The 26,521-nt window shown below is 39.6% G+C and overlaps 1 protein-coding gene across 2 annotated transcripts in view; it reads right to left on the bottom strand.

The window, feature by feature from the left end:
• SLC30A5 (solute carrier family 30 member 5) overlaps positions 1-26,028 on the bottom strand; it is a 37,894-nt gene extending 11,866 nt beyond the window's left edge. For both annotated transcript variants that reach the window (XR_004269432.1, XM_032279274.1), the window contains exons 1-12: positions 25,638-26,028; positions 19,628-19,750; positions 16,887-16,953; positions 15,261-15,346; positions 11,168-11,255; positions 6,975-7,062; positions 5,706-5,782; positions 4,853-5,023; positions 4,081-4,369; positions 3,655-3,863; positions 2,887-3,044; positions 1,376-1,505 (exon numbers count right to left, since the gene is read on the bottom strand). Coding sequence is in view for 1 of the 2 variants with exons in the window: in XM_032279274.1 (XP_032135165.1) it covers positions 1,376-1,505; positions 2,887-3,044; positions 3,655-3,863; positions 4,081-4,369; positions 4,853-5,023; positions 5,706-5,782; positions 6,975-7,062; positions 11,168-11,255; positions 15,261-15,346; positions 16,887-16,953; positions 19,628-19,750; positions 25,638-25,726 (1,575 nt within the window). In the remaining variant the exon portion in view is untranslated. The remainder of the gene's footprint in view (positions 1-1,375; positions 1,506-2,886; positions 3,045-3,654; positions 3,864-4,080; positions 4,370-4,852; positions 5,024-5,705; positions 5,783-6,974; positions 7,063-11,167; positions 11,256-15,260; positions 15,347-16,886; positions 16,954-19,627; positions 19,751-25,637) is intronic.
• Positions 26,029-26,521: the final 493 nt, after the last annotated feature.

Consider the following 26,521-nt stretch of genomic DNA (forward strand, 5'->3'; position numbering starts at 1 on the left):
GCCTCCTGGTTCAAGTGACTCTCCTGCCTCAGCCTCCCAAGTTGCTGGGATTACAGGTATGTGCCACTATGCCTGGCTAATTTTTGTATTTTTGGTAGAGATGGGGTTTCATCATGTTGACCAGGCTGGTCTCAAACTCCTGACCTCAAGTAATCCAACTGCCTTGGCCTCCCAAAGTGCTCGGATTACAGGAATAAGCCACCACATCTGGCCTGAATCATGTTCTTCTATATATTTGTGTGAATGCTTGTGTATGATAAATACTAATTGTCAAAGGATACAAGCATTTAAAATCCAAAAAAAGTCTATTTTTTCCAAACTCTATTCTAGAAACATTTTACTAATGTATGCTTCCACCAGCAAGCCTCAGAGCTGCTTTTAGTCATTCGACAACTAACAGATTTCCTACTACAAGCTAGAACTTAAGAGTTAACAATACAAAATTCAGGTCCTGAAGATACTTATATCTTAATTGTGGAAGAACGACAAATTAAATAACTGCAACTCAATGTTTCTAAAAGAAGAATGCACAAAACATAATGAGAATACTGAGAAGGGGAATCTAACAAACTTTGAGGAGAGAAGAGAGGGATTAAAAGAAAGTATTTCAAAAAATCAGCTGGGCATGGTGGGCCTGTAGTCCCAGCTACTTGGCAGGCTGAGATAGGAGAATCGCTTGATCCCATGAGGCAGAGGTTTCAGTGAGCCGAGATCACGCCACTGCGCTCCAGCCTGGGTGACAGAGCAAGACTCCATCTCAAAAGAAAAAAAAAAAAAAAAATTCTACTAGAGGAGATATATAAGCAAAATCTTGACAGAGGTTGAGGGCAGAAGTAAGGAAAGGACATGCCAACTACAAGAAATAGCACATGTAAAGCTTTGGTGGTATAAGGAGAACATTAAAAGTTGCTATAGCTGGCTGGGCACAGTGGCTCGTGCCTATAGTCCCAGCACTTTGGGATGCCAAGGCGGGAGGATTGCTTGAGGTCAGTAGTTCGAGACCAGCCTGGCCAACATGACGAAACCCTGTCTCTACAAAATATACAAAAATTAGCTGGGCTTGGTGGCACATGCCTGTAATCCTAGCTACTCGGGAGGCTGCAGCATGAGAATTGCTTGAGCTGGGGAGGTGGAGGTTGTAGTGAGCCAAGATCGTGCCATCGCACTCCAGCGTAGAAAAGAGACTCTGTCTCAAAAAAAAGAGAATTTAAGAGGAAGCAGTATAAATGTAAACAGCAAGATAGGAAGTTATGTTGATATAAGTAAAAAATAAAATAAAACCTTAGCGCAATAACTGCAAACAGTTAAACTTTAGGACAGAAAAAAATTATATAAGTATGACTAGAAATCCAAATAGGAAAATAAAAAGACTTACTGTTAACATGTGAGTGTCTAATTCTGGAGGATCAATCAATCTAGCCACTGACTCCATAAACACAAAAAAAGCTATTACTATTAGAAAAAGTCCATTAATAAATCCAGACAGAATTTCTATTCGGCCATACCTAAAAAACAAAAATAAAAATGACAAACATTTTTAAAGTATAAGCTTTATAAATGAGGAACCAAGTCTAAATTTTCAAACTACTAAGTAATTAATAATATTAGAAAATTAGCAATATTTTAAATATCATATTAGTGCCAGAAGGTCCTACATATATGTTTGTTAAAATTTTATATATTCATCAAAATCCTTCTTTACTGTCTTTTTCTTTTTTTTTTTTAGACAAGAGTCTTGCTCTGTTGCCCAGGCTGGAGTGCAGTGGCACGATCTCGGCTCACTGCAACCTCCAACTCCTGGGTTCAAGCGTTCTCCTGCCTCAGCCTCCTGAGTAGCTGGGACTACAGGTGTGTGCCACCACACCTAATTTTTTTCATTTTTAGTAGAGTTGGGGTTTCATCATGTTGGGGAGGCTGGTCTTCAACTTCTGACCTCAGCTGATCCGCCCACCTTAGCCTCCCAAAGTGCTGGGATTACAGGTGTGAGCCACCACGCCTGGCCTACTGTCTCTCTTATACAAAGCCTTTCCTAATTTCCTAGTAAGAAGTCATTTATTCCTCCTTTAAACCTTTGAGGTGCTCTGTATTTCTGTCATGGCATACAGATTCTGCTCTGTACCAAAATTATTTGTATTTTTGGCTCATATAAACAGTTGAGAATAAAAGCCAAATTTATTAATTTAGAGTAGGTTTTACACAAAAAGAGACTCTAATTATTGAATTATTTGTTGAATGAAAGGATATTTTCATGTATAGCAACTTCAAATTTTGAATATTCTTTTTAACAAAGAAGATGTGAATGATTATAGATATTCCATTACCTCAAAGAAACACGCTGGACAAAGATCTCAAGATTTTATTTGATGTTTGCTCCCTGGAAGCGCATATATGTATGCTTTAAAAAATTTTTTTTTGGAGACAGAGTTTTGCTCTGTTGCCCAGGTTGGAGTGCGATGGCCCAACTCAGCTCACTGCAACCTCCACCACATAGGTTCAAATGATTCTCCTGCCTCAGCTTCCAAGTAGCTGGGATTACAGGTGCTGGCCACCACACCTGGCTAATTTTTGTATTTTTAGTAGAGATGAGGTTTCACCATGTTGGCCAGGCTGGTCTCAAACTCCTGACCTCAGGTGATCCACCGACCTCAGCCTCCCAAAGTGCTAGGATTACAGGCATGAGCTACCATGCCTGGCCAAGGGAGCATAATCTTGAGTTCACTTCCATCCAGTATTTATCAAATGCTTGGTTCATATCATCCCCTTATTTACTTCACATTTTTTTAAAATGAAGATTTGGAAATTATTTGTATTAAAAGTAATATAATTCTATTCCTTAAGATGAAATTTGCACTTAAGATATATCAGCTCCATAGTCAATGTACCTACCCATAGGAGAAAATCCGAGTGGCTTTCCACCTACTCATCAGGGCAGCAAAAAGACCCATGACCAAAGCAGAGCAGTCAAAGAGCATGTGAAATCCATCTGAGATCAGGCCCAGACTATTTGTCAACACGCCGTAGAATAATTCCACAAAGGTAAAAAGCTAAAAATGTTACAAAAAAAAAAAAAAAAAAAAAAAAAAGGAGGAGTATGTTGGGAACTATGTTTCAATTAGGAGGATTTTAACCCTAAATTATCCAAACCTACTTGAAGATCCATTATAATAGTTTAAATATTTAACTATCACTTATATTAGAAATCCTATTTCACACAAATTGTAAGAAACTAAGATAAATCCACTTACAAACTATTTAAAAAGAGTTACTTATATGTCTATACAAAATAATAAACTAGGTTATAAAATGTTCGCAATCAGTGGTTTGTAACACTGATTGCTAATAGTGAGAACCTCTCAGTTATCAGAACTCTTTAGATGCTACTATATTTACTGATTTGAAAGAAGATAGTAAATCAATGCTTCTAAAATGCCTCACAAATTGTTTGCTTAAGTGGCTCGACATGGTGGCTCATGCCTTAAGGACTGCCTAAGTAGTCTGAAGATGATTTCGTAATCTTGCTATTATACTTAGAAAAATTTAAATTTTAGCCCATCTTATTACCAGAAATTTGGGAAGTACTAAACTTATACCAAAACTGTCAAAATTAAAATATTATGCTTTTAGGATATGCCAATTAACATTTAAAAATCTTACCAGATTCAAGCACAAGAAGTAAAAGATCTGCCTAGAGTCACTCTCCTCAAGAATTTGTTTTAGTGATTCCTTAATAAACCTAGGGATCGATTGAGAGCTATGCTGAAAAGCATCACCCATGAAGTTATAAAGAGGTGTTCCTTCAGGTGAATATCCAATCAGGGTACCTTTTTGTCCTCTCTTAGAGGGAGATGATAAGATGCTGGCAGCTACAGAGAGAAAAAAAAGAATATTGTTTAAATTTTAGAAGCTTAAGCTACCAAAACCAACACAGTAACTGTCAGCACTAAATGCAACCACTGTCAGCACTAAATGCAACCACTGAAGAACTTCCCGAATTCTTCCAATCCATCTTTTGACGGATTTGACCGTCAAAATCCATAAACAGAAATTTTTTAAAACAAGAACAAGGGGGAAAATGCTTACACAAAATGAAGAATATAGCACTCACTACCACTCCTCCAGACAGGACGTGTTCAGTGCTCTCCTGGTGTGCTGCTTTGTTCATTGCCCGAAGCTGGTCTGTTATTGGATGTGTCCAAAAATTTCCAAAAAGGAGAGCACTAATAAAAATGGGAAAGGATCCATAACGAGCACATTTGGAAACTTCCATTTTGACTGAACAAATGGAATCCACATAGAAATCCAGGATCATGACAAAAAAGATAACCGTGGCAAAAGGCATAATGAGAGAAAACCAAGACTCGACTTTACTCTAGAAATTAAAAAAAAAGAACAGTCAAGACTATATATGTATAAAGTCCACATCTTACAAGATGTTTCTGTTAACCTTTTAATATATAAACATGATTCAGTATGACTCATAATATGTCAACATAAAAAAGCTATAAGATATTGGTACATTTTCTCAGTATTCTCCAAAGTTTTAAAAAACAAAAGCATTATTGTGTAATAGTTCAATAAGCACTAGGTGACATGCAATCCTTAAGTCTGGCACATGGTTAACTGCTGTTTCTTCAAATGATTCCTTTGGGCCATGGGTATGTGAGGGATGTGTAAATGTAACAGCATTTGATTTGTATTTCTTATAAACAATAAAATTAACTCCAAATTAAAAAAAAATTACAAAGAAAAAGCAAAGACAATTTAAGCTTCTTTCGACATCAAATTAAAATACAATTTATTGAATATAGTAAGTTAAAAATTTAATAGCAATAAATTCTTGCTCTTATCTTACCTCAGTTGTCACAGAAAGTACAATGACCCATGGGCACAAGAGAAGTACAGAAACAAGATGAGATAAAGCTTGAAGACGTTTGGCTCCACCGATGTCGATAGAGAGCTTTCTGGAAGCTGTATGAAAACCAACTTTACAACACAAAGCCAGTACTAGCAATAATACTCCACCCTGTGAGTAAAATTAGATTAAGTCTCATTAGAAACACACACAGTCCAATATTCAATCCTTAAATACATGTGTTGTTTTTTTTTCCCCCCCAGAGATGAGGTCTTGCTCTGTCATCCAGGCTGAAGTACAGTGTCATGATCACAGCTCACTGAAGCCTCAACTTCCTGTGCTCAAGGAGCTCCTTCTGTCTTAGCCTCCCAAGTAGCTGGGACTACTGGCACACACCAACACACCTGGCTAACATAGTATTTAAAAAAAATGAAACTAGTATATTTTTCCCATATACTTAATTACTTAACTACTTAAATGGCAGGCAATATTATACATGCTGATAATTTTATTTTTTGAGACAGTTTCGCTTTTGTTGCCCAGGCAGGAGTGCAATGGCGTGGCTCACCGAAACTTCTGCCTCAGCCTCCTCAGAAGCTGGGATTATAGGCATACAACACCACGCCCGGCTAATTTTGTAATTTTAGTAGAGACGGGGTTTCTCCATATTGGTCAGGGTAGTCTTGAACTCTCAACCTCCGGTGATCTGCCTGCCTTAACCTCCCAAAGTGCTGGGATTACAGGCTTGAGCCACTGCACCCGGCCAATAATTTATTTTAAATGTACTTTTATAGTTATAGTTGCTACAACTTTTCAGAATCTTTTGATCCTGTTAGCAATAAAGAAAACATACCTTGTGATCTGCCACACCTAAGAAGGCAATGGCTGTGTAAAGCATATGAGTTAGAGCACTGTCATGATGTCCTTCAGCTAAGTGAGGTGAAGTAAAGGAAAAAATTCCAAAATGTCACTCTTTGAAATCCCAAGTTCTCCTGAAATTTTAGTTACATTATTCTGGATTGCATATAGACTAATATGGAGGCCCCAAATCTAATTACCTTCAATAATGTGTTTCACTTAGAAACAAAGCAAAATAAAACAATCCGACATTTAATTCCAGGACCTCATTTATAAATTGGAATGTCTGTATTTCTTTTGTTGTCTCCAAAACAATAACAGTGCTTAAGATAAAGGTGCCAGATTTTAGTAGTTAACCTCTAAAATACATATTGCATACATATAAGTACAACAAAGGGACAAGGGCAAGGAATCCCCTTGGACCACTCCTGTCCAGTGGAATTAAGGCTGCCCTTTAAGACTGACATGTAAAATGAGTCCTAAATCTGTCTTCTAAGTCACTGACCACATAAGTCTCAGCAAAGTAAGTGGGAAGCCAAAGAGGGTGGGGTGGGGAATAAAGGTTGTATCACAAGCAATCTGGAGCTTTTCTAAAGTCATACTTTCCTCTCTCATTGTAACAAAGAAAATTATTATTAGTTTACTAATAAGTTTTAGGGCAGTGAATATCAGTAACAGAAGAATAAAAACTGGTGCTTGGAGTTCTGCTGGTCAGAATGGGAAAAGATGTATGAATAGAAAATAGAAAAAAAGGCATGTTTGTAGAGTAAAATGAGTAGACATATTTGACTGGAAAGTTGGGTTTCTGGAAGAGAAGAGTTGGGGCTGAGCTAGAGATAATAATTTAGAGCAAGACAGTGAATACTAGGTAAGGGAATTTGAACCTTTTCTTTCAGGCAAGAAGACGCCAAAAGTTTTTCATTTACAAGCATTTAAATTGTTAAATTATATGGGAGCAAACACATTGACTGAGTGGCAAATCACTTTTTTTTTTTTTTTTAGCACCAGTACATTCATAATATTCTTTTAATATCTTTACATTTCTGAAAATTTAGGGTACTGTAGATGATACTGAGATGCTATAAAATATTTAACTTAGAATGAGTTTGTTCATCATTTGAATATTGATTTAGAATATTTACATTAATCTATGGAAGTTTCATTCATCATTGATCAGTTTAATTGACTCATCTTTTCTTTTTCCATTGTTCCAGTCTTCTACTTTTCTGCCTTTAAATAACTCTCATCTATGCCAAAAGGATACGGTGTTCAGCCATTTTAGCCATGAGATCATCATTGTCAAAAAGCAATAAACAGATCACAGCAATAATGAAAAAAGCAGCTCCCCTTGTCTAAAAATAAAGAAAATAACATCAAGGTGACTTTTTCAAGGGTTGATTTTTAAGATGGTAACGACATAAATGCTAAAGAAAGACATTTTCTTAAGTAAGCATTTACAAAAATGCATTAAAAAACTGAAAGAACATCTGACATTAAAGCTCTTATATAAGCTTACAGTATTAACAGTAAGATATCAAAGAGATACAAACTAATGATAATGTCAATTATCTCCTTGCTAACATGGTTAGGCATATTACTATGCACAAATTGTTGCTGTTCACAGAATCAGTCTTCCGAAATGCTACTTTACTTCTGGTTGAAAAGTCCAAGTAAGGGCTGGGCGCGGTGGCTCATGCCTGTAATCCCAGCACTTTGGGAGGCCGAGGCGGGTGGATCACAAGGTCAAGAGAGCGAGACCATCCTGGTCAACATGGTGAAACCCCGTCTCTGCTAAAAACACAAAAAATCAGCTGGGCATGGTGGCACGTGCCTGTAATCCCAGCTACTCAGGAGGCTGAGGCAGGAGAATTGCCTGAACCCAGGAGGTGGAGGCTGCGGTGAGCCGAGATTGCGCCATTGTACTCCAGCCTGGGTAATGAGAGCGAAACTCCGTCTCAAAAAAAAAAAAAAAAAAAAAGAAAAGTCCAAGTAGCTAAAGAAAAATTAGTAGAAACTTATTTTACTCTACAATGTGCAAGAAATAGAGAAAATTCTAGCTACTACTCCTCTAGAGAAAAATAATCCAGAGAGCACACTAAAATCAGCAAAGTCATTTCTAAGATCTAGTAAAGGTATAAAGTACTTACAAAGCTGATACACTTAAAATTTATGTTCTCATCCCAGGGAAAAGGTTTTTTTTTTCTTTTTCTAGACAAGTCTCGCTGTCGCCCAGGCTGGAGTACAGTGGTGTGAACAAAGCTCACTGCAGCCACCAACTCCTGGGCTCAAGCGATCCCCTTGCCTCAGCCAACTAAATAGCTGGGACCACAGGCATGTGCCACCCATGGGTCAATTTTTTATTTGTAGACATGGGATCTAGCCATGTTGTCCAGGCTGAGGAAAAAGGTTTTGATAAAAGAAAATTATAGAAAGTACATAATAGTTTAGTTTATGTAAATATTTCAGAATGGTAGGTACAAAAGCCATCTAAATAGCATTACCATATATTCTTTTGTTTTTTTTTTCTGAGAAGAGTCCCACTCTGTTGCCCAGGCTGGAGTGGAGTAGTGTGATCTTGGCTCACTGCAACCTGTTTCCCGGGTTCAAGTGATTATCCTGCCTCAGCCTCCCGAGTAGCTGGGATTACAGGTGTGTGTCACCACGCCCAGCTAATTTTTATATTTTTAGTAGATACGGGGTTTCACCATGTTGACCAGGATGGTCTCAAGCTCCTGACCTCAGATGATCTGCCTGTCTTGGCCTCCCAAAGTGCTGGGATTACAGGCATAATCCACTGCCCTTGGCTAAATAGCATTACTATACATTCTATATTTACAAATTTACAGGTATAATACATCTTGTATGATACATATACTTGTAAAAACCTATTATTGGCCTGGTGCGGTGGCTCACACCTGTAATCCCAGCCGAGGCAGGCAGATCATGAGGTCAGGAGCTGGAGACCAGCCTGACCAACATGGTGAAACCCCATCTCTACTTAAAATACAAAAATTAGCTGGATGTGGTGGTGCACAGCTGTAATCCTAGCTACTCAGGTGGCTGAGGCAGGAGAATCACTGGAACCTGGGAGGTGGAGGTTGCAGTGAGCTGAGATTGTGCCACTGCACTCCGGCCTGGGTGACAGCAAGACTCTCAAAACAAAACAAAACAAAACACACAAAAAAAACACCAATTATATATAGATACATAAGTATATTACATATACCTATAATGGAAGCATAATACAATACTTCTATAAAAGTTCAGAATACAAAGTGAGGATATTCTTCTATTTATAATGTGATTACCACGACAATGGATAAATTCTCTGTTAGTGTGGTGGGTATTAAAACACCTAAGAAAAATCATGCAATTTAAAATTTCTTAAATTTTCATCGAGTTAAAATATGGTGACATCAACAACAATCAAACACAGAAAACATAGTTTAATCTTTTGCTAACAAAGAAGGCAACAGAATTTTGTAGTGCTTCATAATTAAGAAAAAAAAATCATCAAGTCCTGGACTGACACCCTAATTCATTTCTCACACTAATGAGAGGATACGCAAGATTTATACTCTCATTTCTAGCTACTTAAGCAGGAAAACTTTTTTTTTTTTATGTTTTCAAGTTATTTTTATTTCTTTCGTGAGTTGTCTTTCCCTGTTTTTTGCTCATTTTCTGCCAAGGATCTTAAGCATTTTTTAAAATGAAATGGGTGATTTATACTTTGAAAGAAATGTAAAACTTATTTGTGGCAATTTTTGTTGCTGTTTTTTGTTTACACACTGATTTCTGTTATACTAAGTTTATAATCATTATGAAGCCAAACATAGTGAGTTTTCTCTGTGATTTTTTTTCCCACTGCTTTTATGCTCAGAATTGTTTCCATCTGCGTATTTTATTCTGTGTTTTTACAAATATCTATTTTTGTAAGCTCACAAAACTCTTCAATCCACCTGAAATGAATTTTGAAGTGAGGGGAAGGATTAAATAGTGGCCCATGCTTTACTATTACACCTTATTTGTCTTTATTTCTCCTTTCCTCTGTCTAGGAAAATGCACTGTGCATTGGAAGTATTTAATTCTGTAAAAGAGAAACACTATATAGTCCTAACAGTTTGGAATTGTAGGTTGGTAACTCATTTGACAAAAGGATAATACTTGAATCACTTATGATGAATAGGAATGCTTAGGTGGCAAAATGTTGGATAAATAAGTGTTCATTATAATTTAAATTTAACAAGTTTTTAGTTATTTTCCAAAAATGATTTACAAGGATTAAGAATGAGCAGTGGGGTTGGGGGAAAGGTGCATGAGTACAACATGAAAGAGACTGTTGTGGTGATGCATCAGTTCTCTATCTTGCTTGTAATGATGGTTACACAAATCTATACACGACAAAATTTCATAGACCTACATGCATACATACACACACACAATCATATGTAAAACTGGTAAAATATGAATAAGGTCTATGGATTGCACCAATGTCAAGTTCCTGTTTTTTTTTTTTTTTTTTTTTTTTTAATTTTAATTTTTGTGGGCACAGAGTAGGTATATGTATACATCAGATGTTTTGATATAGACATACAATGTGTACAATCACATCACCTAAAATGGGGTATCCATCCCCTCAAGCATTTAGCCTTTGTGTCACAAATAATTCAATTATACTCTTTTAGTTATTTTAAATGTACAATTAAATTATTATTGACTATAGTCACCCTGTTGTGATGTGAAATACTAGGAATTGCTTGGTTTTGATAGTGTACTTGAGTTGGTTAAGAAGTTACCTTTGGGGAAAACTAAATGAAGGGTAAGGGTTCTCTCTGTAGTATTTTTGCAACTTCCTAGGACTCTATAATCATTTCAAAATCATTTTCCACTGTTTTTATGTTCAGAAATTTCTCCATCTACAGATTATTGTATTATGTTTTTACAAATATCTATTTTTGTAAACCTACAGAATTCTTCAAAAACAAAACACAAAAATTTGTGAGAAAAATATAAAACCAGCAGAAAAAGCCCCTGCATTTTTTTTTTTTTTTTTTTTTGAGACTGAGTCTCACTCTATTGCCCAGGCTGGAGTGCAGTGGCATGATCTTGGCTCACTATAACCTCTGCCTCCTGGGTTCAAGCGATTCTCATGCCTCAGCCTACTGAGCAGCTGGCATTACAGATGCCCGCCACTATGCCCAGCTAATTTCTGTATTTTCTGTAGAGATGGGGTTTCACCATGTTGGCCAGGCTGGTCTCAAACTCCTGATCTCATGTGATCCACCCAGCTCGGCTTCCCAAAGTGCTGGGATTATAGGTGTGAGCCATCATGCTCGGCCTCCCTGAATTCTTTTAAATGGTGAAAAATAAGATTTTATTATTTTGGATAATATTTGACATACATACTTTCCATTTCCAACTAGAAATGTTAATGTAAATGATAATGGGAAATTCTACCTTTGCTGGTCCTCCTCCAGAACTGGTGAACAAAACACTGAGTAGTGAAATGACAACAATGTCACTATGTTCAAATAGCAGCAAAGTCCTACAAAAATAAAACATTATCATCTGTGACAAGTATTTTACCTTTATTAAGATGCATGAATTCAACTAGAGTTAGAGAAAGGAAAACATTTCCCCTTGATTTCACAAAACATTATAAGAAAAACAAACAAACAAACAAACAAACAAAAAAGAAGAAACAAAAAAAAAAAAAGAAAAATAAACAGGTACAATTGCTTTAGAAAATAGTTTGGCATTACCTATCTTAAAAGGTTGAAGCTAAAAATACCCAATCATATCACTCATAGACTTACATCATACAGATTTCTTATTCTTATATATATATGTATCAGGTAACATTTATAAGGATGCTCATATCAGCACTGTTTGCAGTAAGCCAAAAAATACAGGCAATATAGAGCCACATGCTGCATAATACAATTTTGGTCAATGATGGACTGCATATATATGATGGTGGTCCTTTAACATTATAACGGAGCTGAAAAATTTCAATCACCTAGTGTAATGCATTACTCATGTGTTTCTGGTGATGCCGGTGTAAACAAACCTGCTGCACTACCAGTCATATAATACAGTATATACAATTATGTACAGAACATATGCTTATAAATGACTATGCAACTGGTTTATGTATTTACTATACCATACATTTAATTATTTAAAAATGTACTTTTACTTTTTATTTATTATTTTTTTAAGACTCAGTCTCGCTGTTGTCTGCCAGGCTGGAGTGCAATGGCGTGATCCTGGCTCACTGCAACCTCTGCCTCCCAGGTTCAAGGAATTCTCCTGCCTCAGCCTCCCAAGTAGCTAAGATTACAGGAGTCTGCCACCATGCCCTGCTAATTTTTGTATTTTTAGTAGAGATGAGATTTTACCATGTTGGCTCAGCTGGTCTCAAACTCCTGACCTCAGGTGATCTGCCCGCCTCAGCCTCCCAAAGTATTGGGATTACAGGTGTGAGCTACTGTGCCTGGTCACTTTTACTTATGAAAAAAAAAAAAAGGTTGTTACTGGATGGCAAGTAAAAATAAAAAAAAGAAAAAAAAAGAAAAAAGATAACTGTATCCTTTTCAGGCAGGTCCTTCAGGAGGTATCCCATAAGAAGGCATTGTTAGCATAGATGACAACTCCTTGTATGGTACTGCCCTTGAAAACTTCCTGGTGGGACAAGATGTGGAGGTGGAAGACAGCAATATTGATAATCTTGACTCCGTGTATGCATAGGCTAATGTGTGTGTGTCTTAGTTTTTAACAAAAAAGTGCTAGGAGCAGTAGCCCATACCTGTAATCCCAGCACTTTGGGAGGACAAGAAGGGTGGATCCTTGAGCCCAGGAGTTTGAGACCAGCCTGGGCAACATGGCAAAACCTGCTCTCTACCAAAAAAGAAACAAACGTCAGCCAGGTATGGTGGTAGGCTCCTGCTGTCCCAGCTACTCGTGAGGCTGAAGAGTGGGAGGATTCCTTGAACCAAGGAGGTGGAGGTTGCAGAGAGCCAAGATTGTGCCATAATCTCTAGCCTGGGTGACAGAGCAAGATCCTGTCTTCAAAAAAAAAAAGTTGAAAAAAATTAAAAATAGAAAAAATCTTATTTAGGATATAAAGAAAGAAAATATTTTTGTACAGTCATACAATGTGTTTCTGTTTTAAGCTGTTTTTACAAAAGAGTAAAATACACTAAGGTTAAGCTTCTACCTCCTGAGGTCAGGTGATCTCTTCCATCTCAGTCTCCTGGGTAGCTGGGATTACAGGTAGGCACCACCATGCCAGGCTAATATTTTGTATTTTTTCTAGAGATGGGATTTTGCCATGTTGCCCAGGCTGGTCTTGAACTTCTGGGCTCAAGCGATCTGCCCACCTCAGCCTCCCAAAGTGCTGGGATTAATGTTTTTGCAATTGAGAAACTCCATGATGGTTTTAGAGAAGAATGTTGGGGGCAGTGTTGGTAGTGATAAGGTCAGGAGGTAGATGACTAAATAAGGAGCCAAGCAAAAATGTAAGTACTTCCTCTTTCCCTCCTTATACCAACACAAAAGCAAAGTGATTTAGTAACACAGGAACCGAAACATAATTTCATGAATAACAAATTTAAAAATTGCAGATGATAAGCAATGCTCTTCCCAAGCTAGGAAATCAACTAGCTTTCCCATCCCTCCAAGCTGCAGCTGCTACTGTGGCTGGAGAAATGACATTTCCAATTATACCTAATCTGTATCTGACAAAGTACATGGCAAACAAGCCAAAGGGATCCCAATGCAGAAGCTATTCTATTGACCGTGAGAAACGAAAGAACTTTTCACAAGGCATTTCTACATTTCTAACCCTTCACTTTCACTCTGTCCACCCCAATATTCTGAGTGAGATCCTTTAGAACAGTGGTCCCTAATCTTTTTGGCACCAGGGTCTGCTTTCCTGGAGGACAATTTTTCCAGACAGCAGCAGTAGGGGGATATTTCAGGACGAAAATGTTCCACCTCAGATCATCAGGCATTAAATCCTCATAAGGAACATGCAACCTAGGTCCCTTCCATGCACAGTTCACAATAGGGTTCATGCTTCTATGAGAATCTAATGCCACCACTGATCTGACAGGAGGCATAACTCAGGCGGTAATGCTTGCCCCACCCCCACCCGCACCTCCTGCTCAGTGGCCTGGTTCCTAATGGGCTATGAAGCCATATCGATCTGTAGCCAGGGGGTGGGAAATCCCTGCTTTAGAACATTGTTTTTTTTTCTTTTGAGACGGGAGTTTCAAAGAATACTCAAAAACTGTCGCCCAGGCTGGAGTGCAGTGGCGTGATCTCGGCTCACTGCAACCTTCACCTCCCAAGTTCAGGTGATTTCTGGCTAATTTTTGTAGTGCAGGAAGGGTTTCACTATATTTGATAGGCTGGTCTCCAACTCCTAATGTCAAATGATCCATCAAAGTGCTAGCATTACAGGCGTGAGCCACTGCACCGGCTAAGAACATTTTTCATTCCACTCTTTACCTCTCATTCTCATGGCAAGGCATTTTTTCTTATACTTATTTACTAAGTGAAATCTTTTACAGATGGAGAAATGTTAAAACAATGCTCACACACAGATGCACAATACAATTCCTATGAAGTGGTCCCTAAGCATTTCCTCCTTAAACCAGCCCACTTGCAGAAAAAGATTAATCTATACAGAGCTAGGGAAATATGAAATGGGAGTAGTTTACTTAATCCACCACATGTAGGCTGGATGAGGTGGCTCACACCTGTAATCCCAGCACTTTGGGAGGCTGAGGTGGGCGGATCACCTGAGGTCAGGAGTTTGACCAGCCTGGCAAACATGGTGAAACCTCGTCTCTACTAAAAATATAAAAATTAGCCAGGCGTGGTGGTGGGTGCCTGTAATCCCAGCTACTCTGGAGGCTGAGGCAGGAGAATTGCTTGAACCTGGAGGTGGAGGCTGCAGTGAGCCAAGATCATGCCCCTGCACTCCAGCCTGGAAGACAGAGAGAGACTGTCTCAAAAAAAACAAACAAACAAAAAAAAATCCACCACATGTTTAATTTGTTAACTAATATACCACTTCTGAGACATTTATTTATGGGAATACTTGCAAAACTGTTAAAAAAAAAAAATGAGTGCTTTTAGAGATTTTGCTCTCCTTCTTACTGGCTGATTTTATTTACCATTTTGGGCCTTTTAGTATAGCTTCTAAGTTAGCTGTTAACAGGGATTATAAATAAATGATTAAAAAGCCATCTATGCTTAAAATTTTCTGAAACTTGGAATTCTAACTAGTAAAATATCTGACAAATCGTGAATAAATATATTAATGGTATTCACTAAAGAACTAGTCCAAAAAAAAAAAAAAAAAAAAAAGAACTAGTCCAGAAACTAAACAGGTTCCTTCTATTTGAATTCTCTCTGATGCTATAAAAGTTACAGACACATTTGTACAGATAAATATTTGACATAAAACACAGTGGAACAACAATAGTAATTCAAAATGAAGAAATATAAACACATATTAAAAATATGCATTACTATTTACCTTAGTGGTCCACAAAGAGTGAGGCCAAAAAACCACAAGAGTGAAATAATACACCCAGCAACTGCATGTTTAAATATTTTGATCCACTATAAATGGAAACAAAAAAATTAAAAATTTCAGTCACATATACTTTGCCATATATCCCAATTTTAAATAAAATACACATAGAAAGATAATAACAGTAAATATTTTAAAGGTGAATTACTTATTTTGAAATTAAATAGAAAATGTAAGATCCTTTGACTAATTCTGGATTTGCAAGACAGTATTCTGGGCCAGGTGCAGTGGCCTATGCCTCCCAGTACTTTGGAAGGCCGAGGTGGGTGGATTACTCGCGGTCAGGAGTTCGAGACTAGCCTGGCCAACATGGTGAAACCCCATCTCTATTAAAAATATCAAAATTAACTGAGTGTGGTGGCAGATGCCTGTAATCACAGCTATTCAGGAAGCTGAGGCAGGAGAATCGCTTGAAGGTGGGAGGTGGAAGTTACAGTGAGCCAAGATCATGCCAGTGCAATGCAGCCTGGGCAACAGAGCAAGACTGTCTCTCTCTCTCTCTCTCTCTCTCTCTCACATACACACACACACACACACACACAAAAAAAAAAAAAAAAAAAAAAGACAGTATTCTGTTTTCCATTATCTATATTATTGTCTGCTGGTAGATTTTGAAATCTTTTTCTTCAGAGTACAAATTTCTGTTTACTCAGTAGTTTCCTAGGATCATTTAACTTTTTGTCTAAATTATTTGCCACCAGGAATTTTTAGTGATCCAATTACGTGAAAGGAGAGAAAAAAGTTAAGATTGGGTTTAGACTACTAATCCTATTTTTTAAAATGTCCTTGGTCTCTGAAATAGAAGTACTTAAATTTGTCTTTCTAATAAAAAAAAATTATGACACAGGTTTCTAAGTCATGGCATAAAGCAAACATGTAGTGGGGTATAACTGCTGCCCAAAGAAGTGATAGATGTGATGATGTGGATGATCATGCAAAATGTAGGACATTTCTAGTTTGAACCACAGCTGTCTAAAGAGATTAGTGACAATGATGATGAGGGTGTCACATTGCTACGATGATGATGAGGCATTATTCTAAGAACTTCTTAAGTATTAATTCATTTCTTCCTCACAGTTCCATTAGGAAGTTACTATTACCTCCATTTTACAGGTGAGCAAATTAAGGTAGAGAGAAATCAAGTAACTTGCCCAAAAGTCAGTAAGGACAGACAAAAAGAACATGACTTTGTCTGATTCCAGAAACATCACTCTTAACTCCTATGCTTTGTCAGCTTTCCAGTGACATTTGTACTAGGCTCTTAGGCATACTTGCATGTCCAATTTGTAAATCTTTCAGAAGAAGTATGTATTAAAGAAAATAATTACATGAATGCTTTATAATTTTTTTTTACCCTCTTCTGTTTTTTAAAGCCATTCCATGATCTTAGTATTTTACAGTTTACTCTTCAAGTCTCTATTCTGAAAAGACAAGAGCAAGTTAACTCTAAAGTTGTTCTTCGGCATACTTAAATCATTCACTAAGTACCCATTATCAAAAAATAAGCATTGCATCCTGGCCCACTAAATGAGAAGCTGCTAGGAACAAAAGATTCTGCAAAAACCTTACCTGGTGTTTGGTAATAGTTTTCCCAGAAGAAAATGGCTTTTGAAACAAAACCATAAAAAATGCAGTCCTGTAAATATTGAAACGTTAATATATTAATATTAATCAATATTAAACACAATATATGTTTTTAAGTAGACACTTATTTTAAACAAATATACCAGAAAACTTGAAAAGTGTGTTATCCTCTGAATAAATCATACTGGAAAACTATACTTATTTTAGTAAGAATCCTATTGTAACATCTTGAGAACTCTTATTTTCTGTCTTCAGAACCAGTTAAGCCACAAAAGTAAAGGAGTCACAATTTTTTTTTAATATCTTAAAATACCAAAGAAAATAATCCCTATTTTCTGTAAAATCCAGTAAAAATAAATCTTGAAATAGTATAATGAAAATGAAGAAATTACTAATTATACATCCCTACCTTTGACATGGCTAAAACAGTTACATAAAAATGCACGCAACTTGGCCATGCGTGGTAGCTCAAGCCTGTAATTCCAGCACTTTGGGTAGCCGAGGTGGGCAGATCACCTGAGGTCAGGAGTTAGAGACCAGCCTGGCCAACCTGGCAAAGCCCCATGTGTTCCAAAACAAAACAAAACAAAACAAAAATTAGCCGGCCATGGTGACACGCCTGTAATCCTATAAACTTGGGAGGCTAAGGTAGAATTGCTTGAATCCAGGAGGAAGAGGTTGCAGTGAGCTGAGACTGAACCACTGCACTCTAGCCTGGGCAACTGAGCCACTGCCTCCAAAAAAAAAAAAAAAAAAATGGTTCTGGTATAGTGGCTTATGCTGGTAATCCCAGCAGTTTTGGAGGTAGAGGCAGAGGCAGGTGGATCACCTGAGGTCAGGAGTCTGAGACCAGCCTGGCCAACATGGTGAAACCCTGTCTCTAAGAAAAATATAAAAAATTAACCAGGCATGGTGGCAGGCGCCTGTAATCCCAGCTACTCGGGAGGCTGAGGCAGGAGAATCGCTTGAACCTGGGAGGCAGAGGTTGCAGTCAGCTGAGATTGCGCCATTGCACTCTAGCCTGGGCAACAAGAGCAAAACTCCGTCTCAAACAACAACAACAAAAAACAAACAAACAAACAATTTCCTAGTCAAGAATCTCTTTCACAGCCAGGTACGGTGGCTAGATCACCTGAGGTCAGGAGTTCAAGACCAGCCTGACCAATATGGTGAAACCCTGTCTCTACTAAATACAAAAAAAATTAGCTGGGTGTGGTGACATGTGCCTGTAATCCCAGCTACTTGTGAGGCTGAGGAAGGAGAATTGGTTGAACCTGGGAGGCGGAGGTTGCACTGAGCCAAGACTGTACCACTGCACTCCAGCCTGGGCAACAAGAGTGAAACTCCGTCTCAAAACAAACAAACAAACAATCTCTGTCCCAAATTACCAAAATTATACTCCCAAGAGTCTTTTTTTTTTTTTGAGACAGAGTCTCATTCTGTTGCCCAGGTTGAAGTACAGTAGCACGACCTCAGCTCACTGCCACCTCCACCTCTTAGGTTCAAGTGATCCTCCTGCCTCAGACCCTGTCTAGTAGCTGGGATTACCGGCATGTGCCACCATGCCCAGCTAATTTTTGTATTTTTAGTAGAGACGGGGTTTCATTATGTTGTCTAGGCTGGTCTTGAACTCTTGACCTCAGGTGATCCACCTGTCTTAGCCTCCCAAAATTTGGGATTACAGGCATGAGCTACCACCCTGACTCCCAAGAGTCTTTAACAGGTTTTTATTAACACAGAGGGTAGTCACTAACAATCTTGAGGTCCAAGAATTCTTTATTTAGAATTTCTCACATGTAGAATAATTTGACGTTCATACTGCATGAGGACTCTGTATTAAGAAAGGATTATGGCCGGGCGCGGTGGCTCAAGCCTGTAATCCCAGCACTTTGGGAGGCTGAGGCGGGTGGATCACGAGGTCAAGAGATCGAGACCATCCTGGTCAATATGGTGAAACCCCGTCTCTACTAAAAATACAAAAAATTAGCTGGGCATGGTGGTGCGTGCCTGTAATCCCAGCTACTCAGGAGGCTGAGGCAGGAGAATTGCCTGAACCCAGGAGGCGGAGGTTGCGGTGAGCCGAGATCTCGCCATTGCACTCTAGCCTGGGTAACATGAGTGAAACTCCGTCTCAAAAAAAAAAAAAAAAAAAGAAAGAAAGGATTATGTAGTGAACATATCGCAGCAAGGTTTAACTTAGAAAATAAGGAATATTTGCATCAAGACAGGCCTCAGGTAACATCCTGTGCCTGTCTGAAGATTAGTCTGTGTCAAATGGTCTAGGAATCCCTAGCGTCCGAGACCCTTTCAGGGAGTCACCAAGGTTAAAACCACTTTCATAAAAACATCAAGACATTATCTGCTCCTTTCACTCTTATTCTCCCAGGAGTGCAGAGAGAAGTTGCTAATACTATAGCAGTATTGAACGCTGAAGCAGTTATGAGAATCTGGTTATCCTCTATTAAGCCAAATATTAAAATAAATTTGCAAAAATCTCATCAAACTCTTTGTTTAGGCAAGTGTTAGAGCACAACAATCCCTTTTCTTTTCAGTCTCTTTGTACCTCTAATCTTAAGTATTCTCCCAGTTAAAAACATTTATCAAACACTTGTCAGGAGGAACAAACAAAACAAAATATTCTATGTAAAGTTTCTTAAAGATGCTCTGTTAAAACAGGATTTTTAAAGAAATAAAAAATACCAAGGAAAAGAAAACCACACACTCACCCAAGTTTTAATATAAAAATGAACTGAATAATGTGAACAGCTTTTAGGAGATCATATGATTCAAAAAGTCCCACAGCCTTCAAAAATTTAGTGAAACATAGTAACACAATATATTTTGTTAATCTGAAAAATAAAAGCAGAAACAATTTTTAGTATCACTGAAATTACAAGCAATTTATCAATCTGGTTTTCTTAATTATAACAAGAGGTCATTACTGAACCTATAGAAATATACATAAACAATAAATAAAACAAAGCAAAGTCCCCAAACAACTCACCAACGACATGATAATTACCATTGACTTTTTTTTTTTTAAATTAGAGATGGGGTCTCACTATGTTGCCCAGGTTAATCTCGAACTCCTTGGCTCAAGTGATCCTCCTGTCCTAGCCTCCCGAAGTGCTGGGATTATAGGTGTGAGCCACTGTGCCAAGCCTACTGTTAACATTTTGTGGCCAGGTGCAGTAGCCTGCACAACATGGCAAAAGCCTATCTCTACAAAAAATAGAAAGAATTAGCCAGGCATGGTGGTGCATGGCAGCAGTTTCAGCTACTTAGGAGGCTGAGGTGGGAGGATCATCACCTGAGCCTGGAGGGTTGAGATTACAGTTAGCTGTGATCATGCCACTGCACTTCACCCTGGGCGATGGAGTGAGATCCTGTCTCAAAAAACAAACAAACAGGGTAGGCACTCACGCCTGTAATCCCAGCACTTTGGGAGGCCGAGGCAGGTGGATGACCTGAAGTCTGGAGTTTGAGACCAGCTGGCCAACATGGTAAAAACTCATCTCTACTAAAACACAAAAATTAGTTGGGCATGGTGGTGCATGCCTGTAGTCCCAGCTACTCAGGAGGCGGAGGCAGGAGAATGTCTTGAACCCGGAGGCAGAAGTTGCACTTCGGCCTGGGTAACAGAGCGAGACTCCATCTCAAAACCAACCAACCAACTAACCAACCAACCACAACATTTTGGTATATATACTTCTGGTTTATTTTCAATGTTTATGAATGATTATGTATAGATATAGTCTACTTTAACAAAAAATGCCAGACTAAAAATGGAAATTTTCTTGATTGAGTTGCTGGACTATTTTGTTATCTGCTTTCTAACTTAGTAACTCCTCCAAACAAATAAGGAGAATAAAATAAAAACTATTCTGTTATGAAACAAAAATACCACAATATAGGAAGAATGGTAAATGACTTTTTTTGGTTTGCGCCTCCTCTGCCTTGCTAAGTGACTACAGTGAGAGCTGTGGCTGAAAGGTCAATTGACTGAACTTAGAGTCCTAAAAAGGCTAAGGCACTGGAAACACCTCAGTAGGGGAATGAGGAAGCTGAAAAGAGGAGGATCTCCAAGTAATCAGATCCTCAGGTTCCTGCCCAGCAGGCAGGCAACCATCTCTCCTCAACCACTATAGGAGTCAGTAGAGTCTTAGCCTCTGGCGAGGTCACTTAAATTTCCTGAAGTAGACCACTCTGCTGGTTTTATAAGAGAATGTCCATGTTCTTAGGAAAAATAAGTATTTAAAGATAAGAATCATGAAGTATGTAACTTACTTTCAAATAGTCCAGGGGAAAAAAATACCTGTGTGTGTGCATTTAGAAAGAGAGAATAATAAATCACATGGGATGATACATTAACAATCAGGGAGTCTAGGTAAATATATTACTCAACAGTTGTATAGGTAATTATACTATACAACTTTTACGTAAACTTGAAATTATTTTTAAATGAGTAGTTTAAAAGTGTTATTTATTCAAGAGTGTAGTCTCTCAGGTATGGAAACATGGTACACAATCCTTTGCTATTTTATTTGTATTATTTACTCAGCAGAGTTGCCTTTCTATTATAGTTTATTGCAAAATCAAATTCAACTCAGGACTGGTTGAATTTTGATGGATTCCAGGCTGCAAGAGTTTTACTTTAGACTAAAAATCAAATACTAGCTTTAATCTGCAACAAAAACTAGTTGACAAGTCATTTAATTATGGGTATTTTTATGCTGTCGTTCACAAATATGGATCATTTTTTTTTTTTTTTTGAGACAGAGTTTCGCTCTCGTTACCCAGGCTGGAGTGCAATGGCGCGATCTCGGCTCACCGCAGCCTCCGCCTCCTGGGTTCAGGCAATTCTCCTGCCTCAGCCTCCTGAGTAGCTGGGATTACAGGCACATGCCACCATGCCCAGCTGATTTTTTGTATTTTTAGTAGAGACGGGGTTTCACCATGTTGACCTCGTGATCCACCCGCCTCGGCCTCCCAAAGTGCTGGGATTACAGGCGTGAGCCACCATGCCCGGCCCAAATATGGATTATTTTAAGTAAACGTTTTTATTTCGGTTTAAGACCTCTTGGCTGGGAAGGGCAGAGGGTCACAGCTAACATTTCTTGAGCACCTGCTATGTTCCAAGTGGTCTGAATATATCATCTCATTTAATTCTTACAACAATTCTGCAAAATAAGAAGTGGTATCCTTGTTTCACAAAACTGAATCAAAGAAAAGTACTTTACCCAAGGTCATACAAGTAATAAATGAGCTGGGAGTCCGAGTTGTTTCAAACCCCATGTATAGTGCCTTCTACGTAGTAGATACTTGAATATTTATTGAATAAACTGAACCTCAACTACATTTTTATTTTTTAGCCAGAGAACTGTTGAGCTACTGAAGTAGACAAAGCCCAAGAGGCAGGTTTGAACCTAAATCCAAATTTCAGTAATTCCAGGTTTAGAGAACCAGGGTATTTTCTTTCCTTTTCTTTTTGAGATGGAGTTTTACTCTTTCACCAGGCTGGAGTAAATTGTCGCTACTTTGGCTCACTGAAACCTCTGCCCTCTGGGTTCAAGTGATTCTCTTGCCTCAGCCTCCCAAGTAGCTGGGATTACAGGCGCCCACCACCACACCTGGCTAATTTTTGTATTTTTAGTAGAGATGGGTTTTCACCATGTTGGGCAGGCTGGTCTCGAACTCCTGATCTCAGGTGATCTTCCTACCTTGGCCTCCCAAAATGCTAGGATTAAAGGTGTAAGCCACCTGCCCAGCACAGAAGCAGGGAATTTTCTAAACCTTCACAGAAAAGACCAGTGATAACCTTTGATGAGACTAGTTAATGGCAAATAATGGTTTATAAATTAATGGGGGGAGGAGGGTGGAGTGGGCCAGGCACAGTGGCTCATGCCTGTAATCCTAACCCTGGGAAGCTTAGGCAGAAGGAGTTCAAGACCAATCTGGGCAATATAGCGAGACCCTGTCTCCAAAAAGTTTTTAAAAATTAGTCTCCCTTTCTTCTCCTCTCCTGTCTTCACCTCCTAATAAACTGAAGCTTTTAATTGTTTTTCCTTCATAAATTGAACTAGGATTATCTGCTTATCCATATGTGCTTACTTAGCCTGGTTTTTCATTTTTAGCCCAACAGTTCATTAATTGCAACTTTAAAAATCAAAGAATCCAGGCCAGGCATGGTAGCTCATGGCTCTAATACCAGCACTTTGGGAGGCTGACGAGGGAGAGCTGCTTGAGCCCAGCAGTTTGAGACCAACCTAGGCAATATAGCAAGACCTCATCTCTACTAAAAATTAAAAAAGAACTGGGCATGATGGTACACACCTGTAGACTCACATACTGGGGAGCTTGACATGGCAGGATTGCTTAAGCCCAGGAGTTCGAGGTTGCCGTGAGCCATGAAGGTTCTATTGCACCCCATCCTGGGCAACAGAGGAAGTAATCTTGTCAGAAAGAAAAGAAAGGAAAGAAGAAAGGAAGAAATGAAGGAAGGGAGGGAAGGAAAGAAAAAGGGAAGAAAGGAAGGAATAAACCACTAAAATCTCTAAGAGTGTTTTTCATGTTCTTTTTTTTTCTAGTACATATACATTTACTTTTTGTTGTCATTTTTTTTTGGAGTTTTTTTTTTAGGGGGAGGGGAGGTGAGGCAGGGTCTTGCACTGTCACCCAGGCTGCAGTGCAGTGGTGGGATCATAGCTCTATGTAGCCTTGACCTCCCAAGCTCAAGTGATCCTTCTGCCTTACTCTCCCAAGTAGCTACAACTACAGGCACTGCCACTGTGCCTGGCTAATTTTTGTATTTTTTATGGAGATGAGAGTCTCATTATGTTACAGGGCTGGTCTCAAATTGTAGGGTTCAAGTGATCCTCCTGCTTCAGCCTATATTTACTTTATACCTAGACAATTGCTGGAGGTTTAGTAAGTTTTCCAGAAGAGTCCTCCCAGAAGGTTGAAGGCTGGCTTTTGAGATGTTGGAGTTAAATGAGAGAATGGGAGGCAGAGTTAAGAGGGGAAACTTTTTTTAATCTCCACATTTTCAATCCAGGACCTCATCCTTCCTTTACTCTTGTAACCTGGAATCCATCAAAATTCAACTAGTCTTAGGTTGAATTTGATTCTGCAATAAACTACAATAGAAGGGCAACTCTGCTAAGTAAATAGTACAAATAAAATAGCAAAGGGTTGTGTACCACATTTCCCTACCTGAGACAGTACACTCTTGAATAAATAATGCTTTTAAACTGCTCATTTAAAAATAATTTCAAGTTTAGGTAAAAGTTACAAGAGTAGCATATTCTTTACCTGGATCCCCTGATTGTTAATATATCATCCCATGTGATTTATTATTCTCTCTCTCTCTGGAGTTTCACTCTTGTTGCCTAGGCTGGAGTGTAATGGTGCAAACTCACCACAACCTCCACCTCCTGGGTTCAAGCCATTCTCCTGCCTCAGCCTCCTGAGCAGCTGAGATTACATGGGCACACCACGCCCGACTATTTTTTTTTCTTTTTTTTTTTTTTTTTTTTTTTTTGGTATTTTTTAGTAGAGGCGGGGTTTCACCATGTTGGCCAGGCTGGACTGGAACTCCTGACCTCAGGTGATCCGCCCACCTCAGCCTCCCACAGTGCTGGGATTACAGGTGTTGAGCCACTGAGCCAGGCCTGATATGACACTTTTATCTAATCTATTGTCCATAGTCCAATTTTGTCAACTGACCCAGTAACGTCCTTTAAAGCACATATCCCCTACTACCAAATCAGACCAGAAATGCGGATTGCATTTAGTTGTCATGTCTCAATAGATTAGAAAATTAAATTTATGCTACAAAAATGCAGTTGGTTTAAGTTCTATTCCATTATATGCGGCGTTCTTCTATTTTCATAAAAATTGGTTACGTTATAATGCTATTACTACAATTCTAAAGAATTCAGCAAAATGTATCACTTTCTTTAAATATCAATGAAAGTATTCCAGAATGAGAAAAACCCATTAGAAATGGAGGCAATGAACACCCATTCCAACCAAGTTGCAGGGCTATATTCTGCGCATTTTGGGCACTATTTCAGAACTCATTTTGGACACTATCTTCGAAGGACACACACTTGAAGAGGTCACTGCACCACTTGCTCCCTTACTTTTGGGGTTGGTGGAAGAATTGTAGAGAGTTAAGTGGGAATTTTCACTTTTTACTCTATGAATTGCTGTGCTGTTTAAATTTGACAAAGAGGACACACTTCTTATCTAAGAATAAAATACAAAAAGAAAATGGGGCTGGACTCTATGCGCTGAGTTAACCTGAACATCCAAGTTCACTTGTGTACTTTGGTTTCGTCGCCTGAAGAGAGATGATGGTGACGCCTTCCCCTAATTTATGCAGGGAAACGTCAGAACGGCTAAGTAGTCACCGGACTATTTCATGGAGAAACAGCCAAGAGAAAGGCTTCTCACAGATCAGAAAAACCTCTCAGGTGAACTGGCGGGCAGTTCTAAGACTGACTGACTGCCTTGAAACCCAGAAATTCAAGCAGAAGCTTTCTGGCTTTCGCGCCTTCATTCTGCAGCGGGTACCCGGGGAGCCCGGAGGCAGCCTGCGCGCAGGGAGGGAGGCAGAGGGAGAGGGCGCGCCGACCCCGGGACTCCCGGACTATCATCAGGGACCGGAGGGAGGCCGGGGAAGTGTATCTGGAGCGGTCCGACAGGTGGCTGCCTTCTGGATCAGTCCCTTACCGAGCGCTGGGTACGTCCACCGGCCCGAGGCCGCCGCCGCCGCCGCCGCCAGGGCCGGCCCGCACGTCCCCGCCGTATTTCTCCTCCATCCCAGGGCTCAGGAGCCGCCGCCGCTGCCACCGCCGCGGGGTCTCCTCATGTCTCGCTGCTGCCGCGGAACAGCGGGCGCAGACTCATCACTCCCCCATGGCAGCGGCCCCGTCGGGTTCTTGTAGGCCAGGCCGCCGTTGCCGCTGTCCCCGGCTCCGGCTTACAAACACACGCGCGTCGTGACTAGGCCGCGGGCAGTTCCGGCGGCGCTCGGTTCCTCCGAGGCAGCGCCGGTAGGGACGTTGCCAAGCCACGTCATCAGGCCCAGCAACCCTCACTCCCGGGGGAGCGCACAGCACGGCGCCTGCGCAAGCAGAACCCTCGCCTTTCCTCGCCCCTCCTTAGGCTCCTCCCGCCACGTTTTGACGCATTAAAGCCCCGCCTCCTATGGGCCTAGCCGGTTGGCGCTCCCGGTGCACTTACCTGTCCCTGCATTGCCACCTATGGGCCGTCAGAGGTACAGCGGATTCCTGTAGCGCAGAGGGAGGGGGCGTGGAAAGTGCGCAGCCCGTGTGATTTCAACAAAGCTCACCAGTGTTTTCCTCTGCGGTAGGGATTCTTAATCTGGGTTAACATACCCTCTGCCTCTAAGTTTTTGTGAGTGTGGATCATATTTATGAGAAGGCCTAAAGTCTTAAAAGTTCACGTGCCCCCCCGCCCCTCCCCCTCACCCCCCCTCCAAGAGATAAGCTGCAGAGAATTGATTCAAACAGTGGTAGAGCCATTCCTTTTCAACAACGCCTTTGATGGGCTTTGGAGAGGAGAAACTAGTGTTTTTGGCCTTCTCTGCAACC

The sequence above is a fragment of the Sapajus apella genome, unplaced genomic scaffold, assembly GCF_009761245.1.
Source record: "Sapajus apella isolate SASKATOON/1434 unplaced genomic scaffold, GSC_monkey_1.0 scaffold1, whole genome shotgun sequence".
NCBI lineage: Eukaryota > Metazoa > Chordata > Mammalia > Primates > Cebidae > Sapajus > Sapajus apella.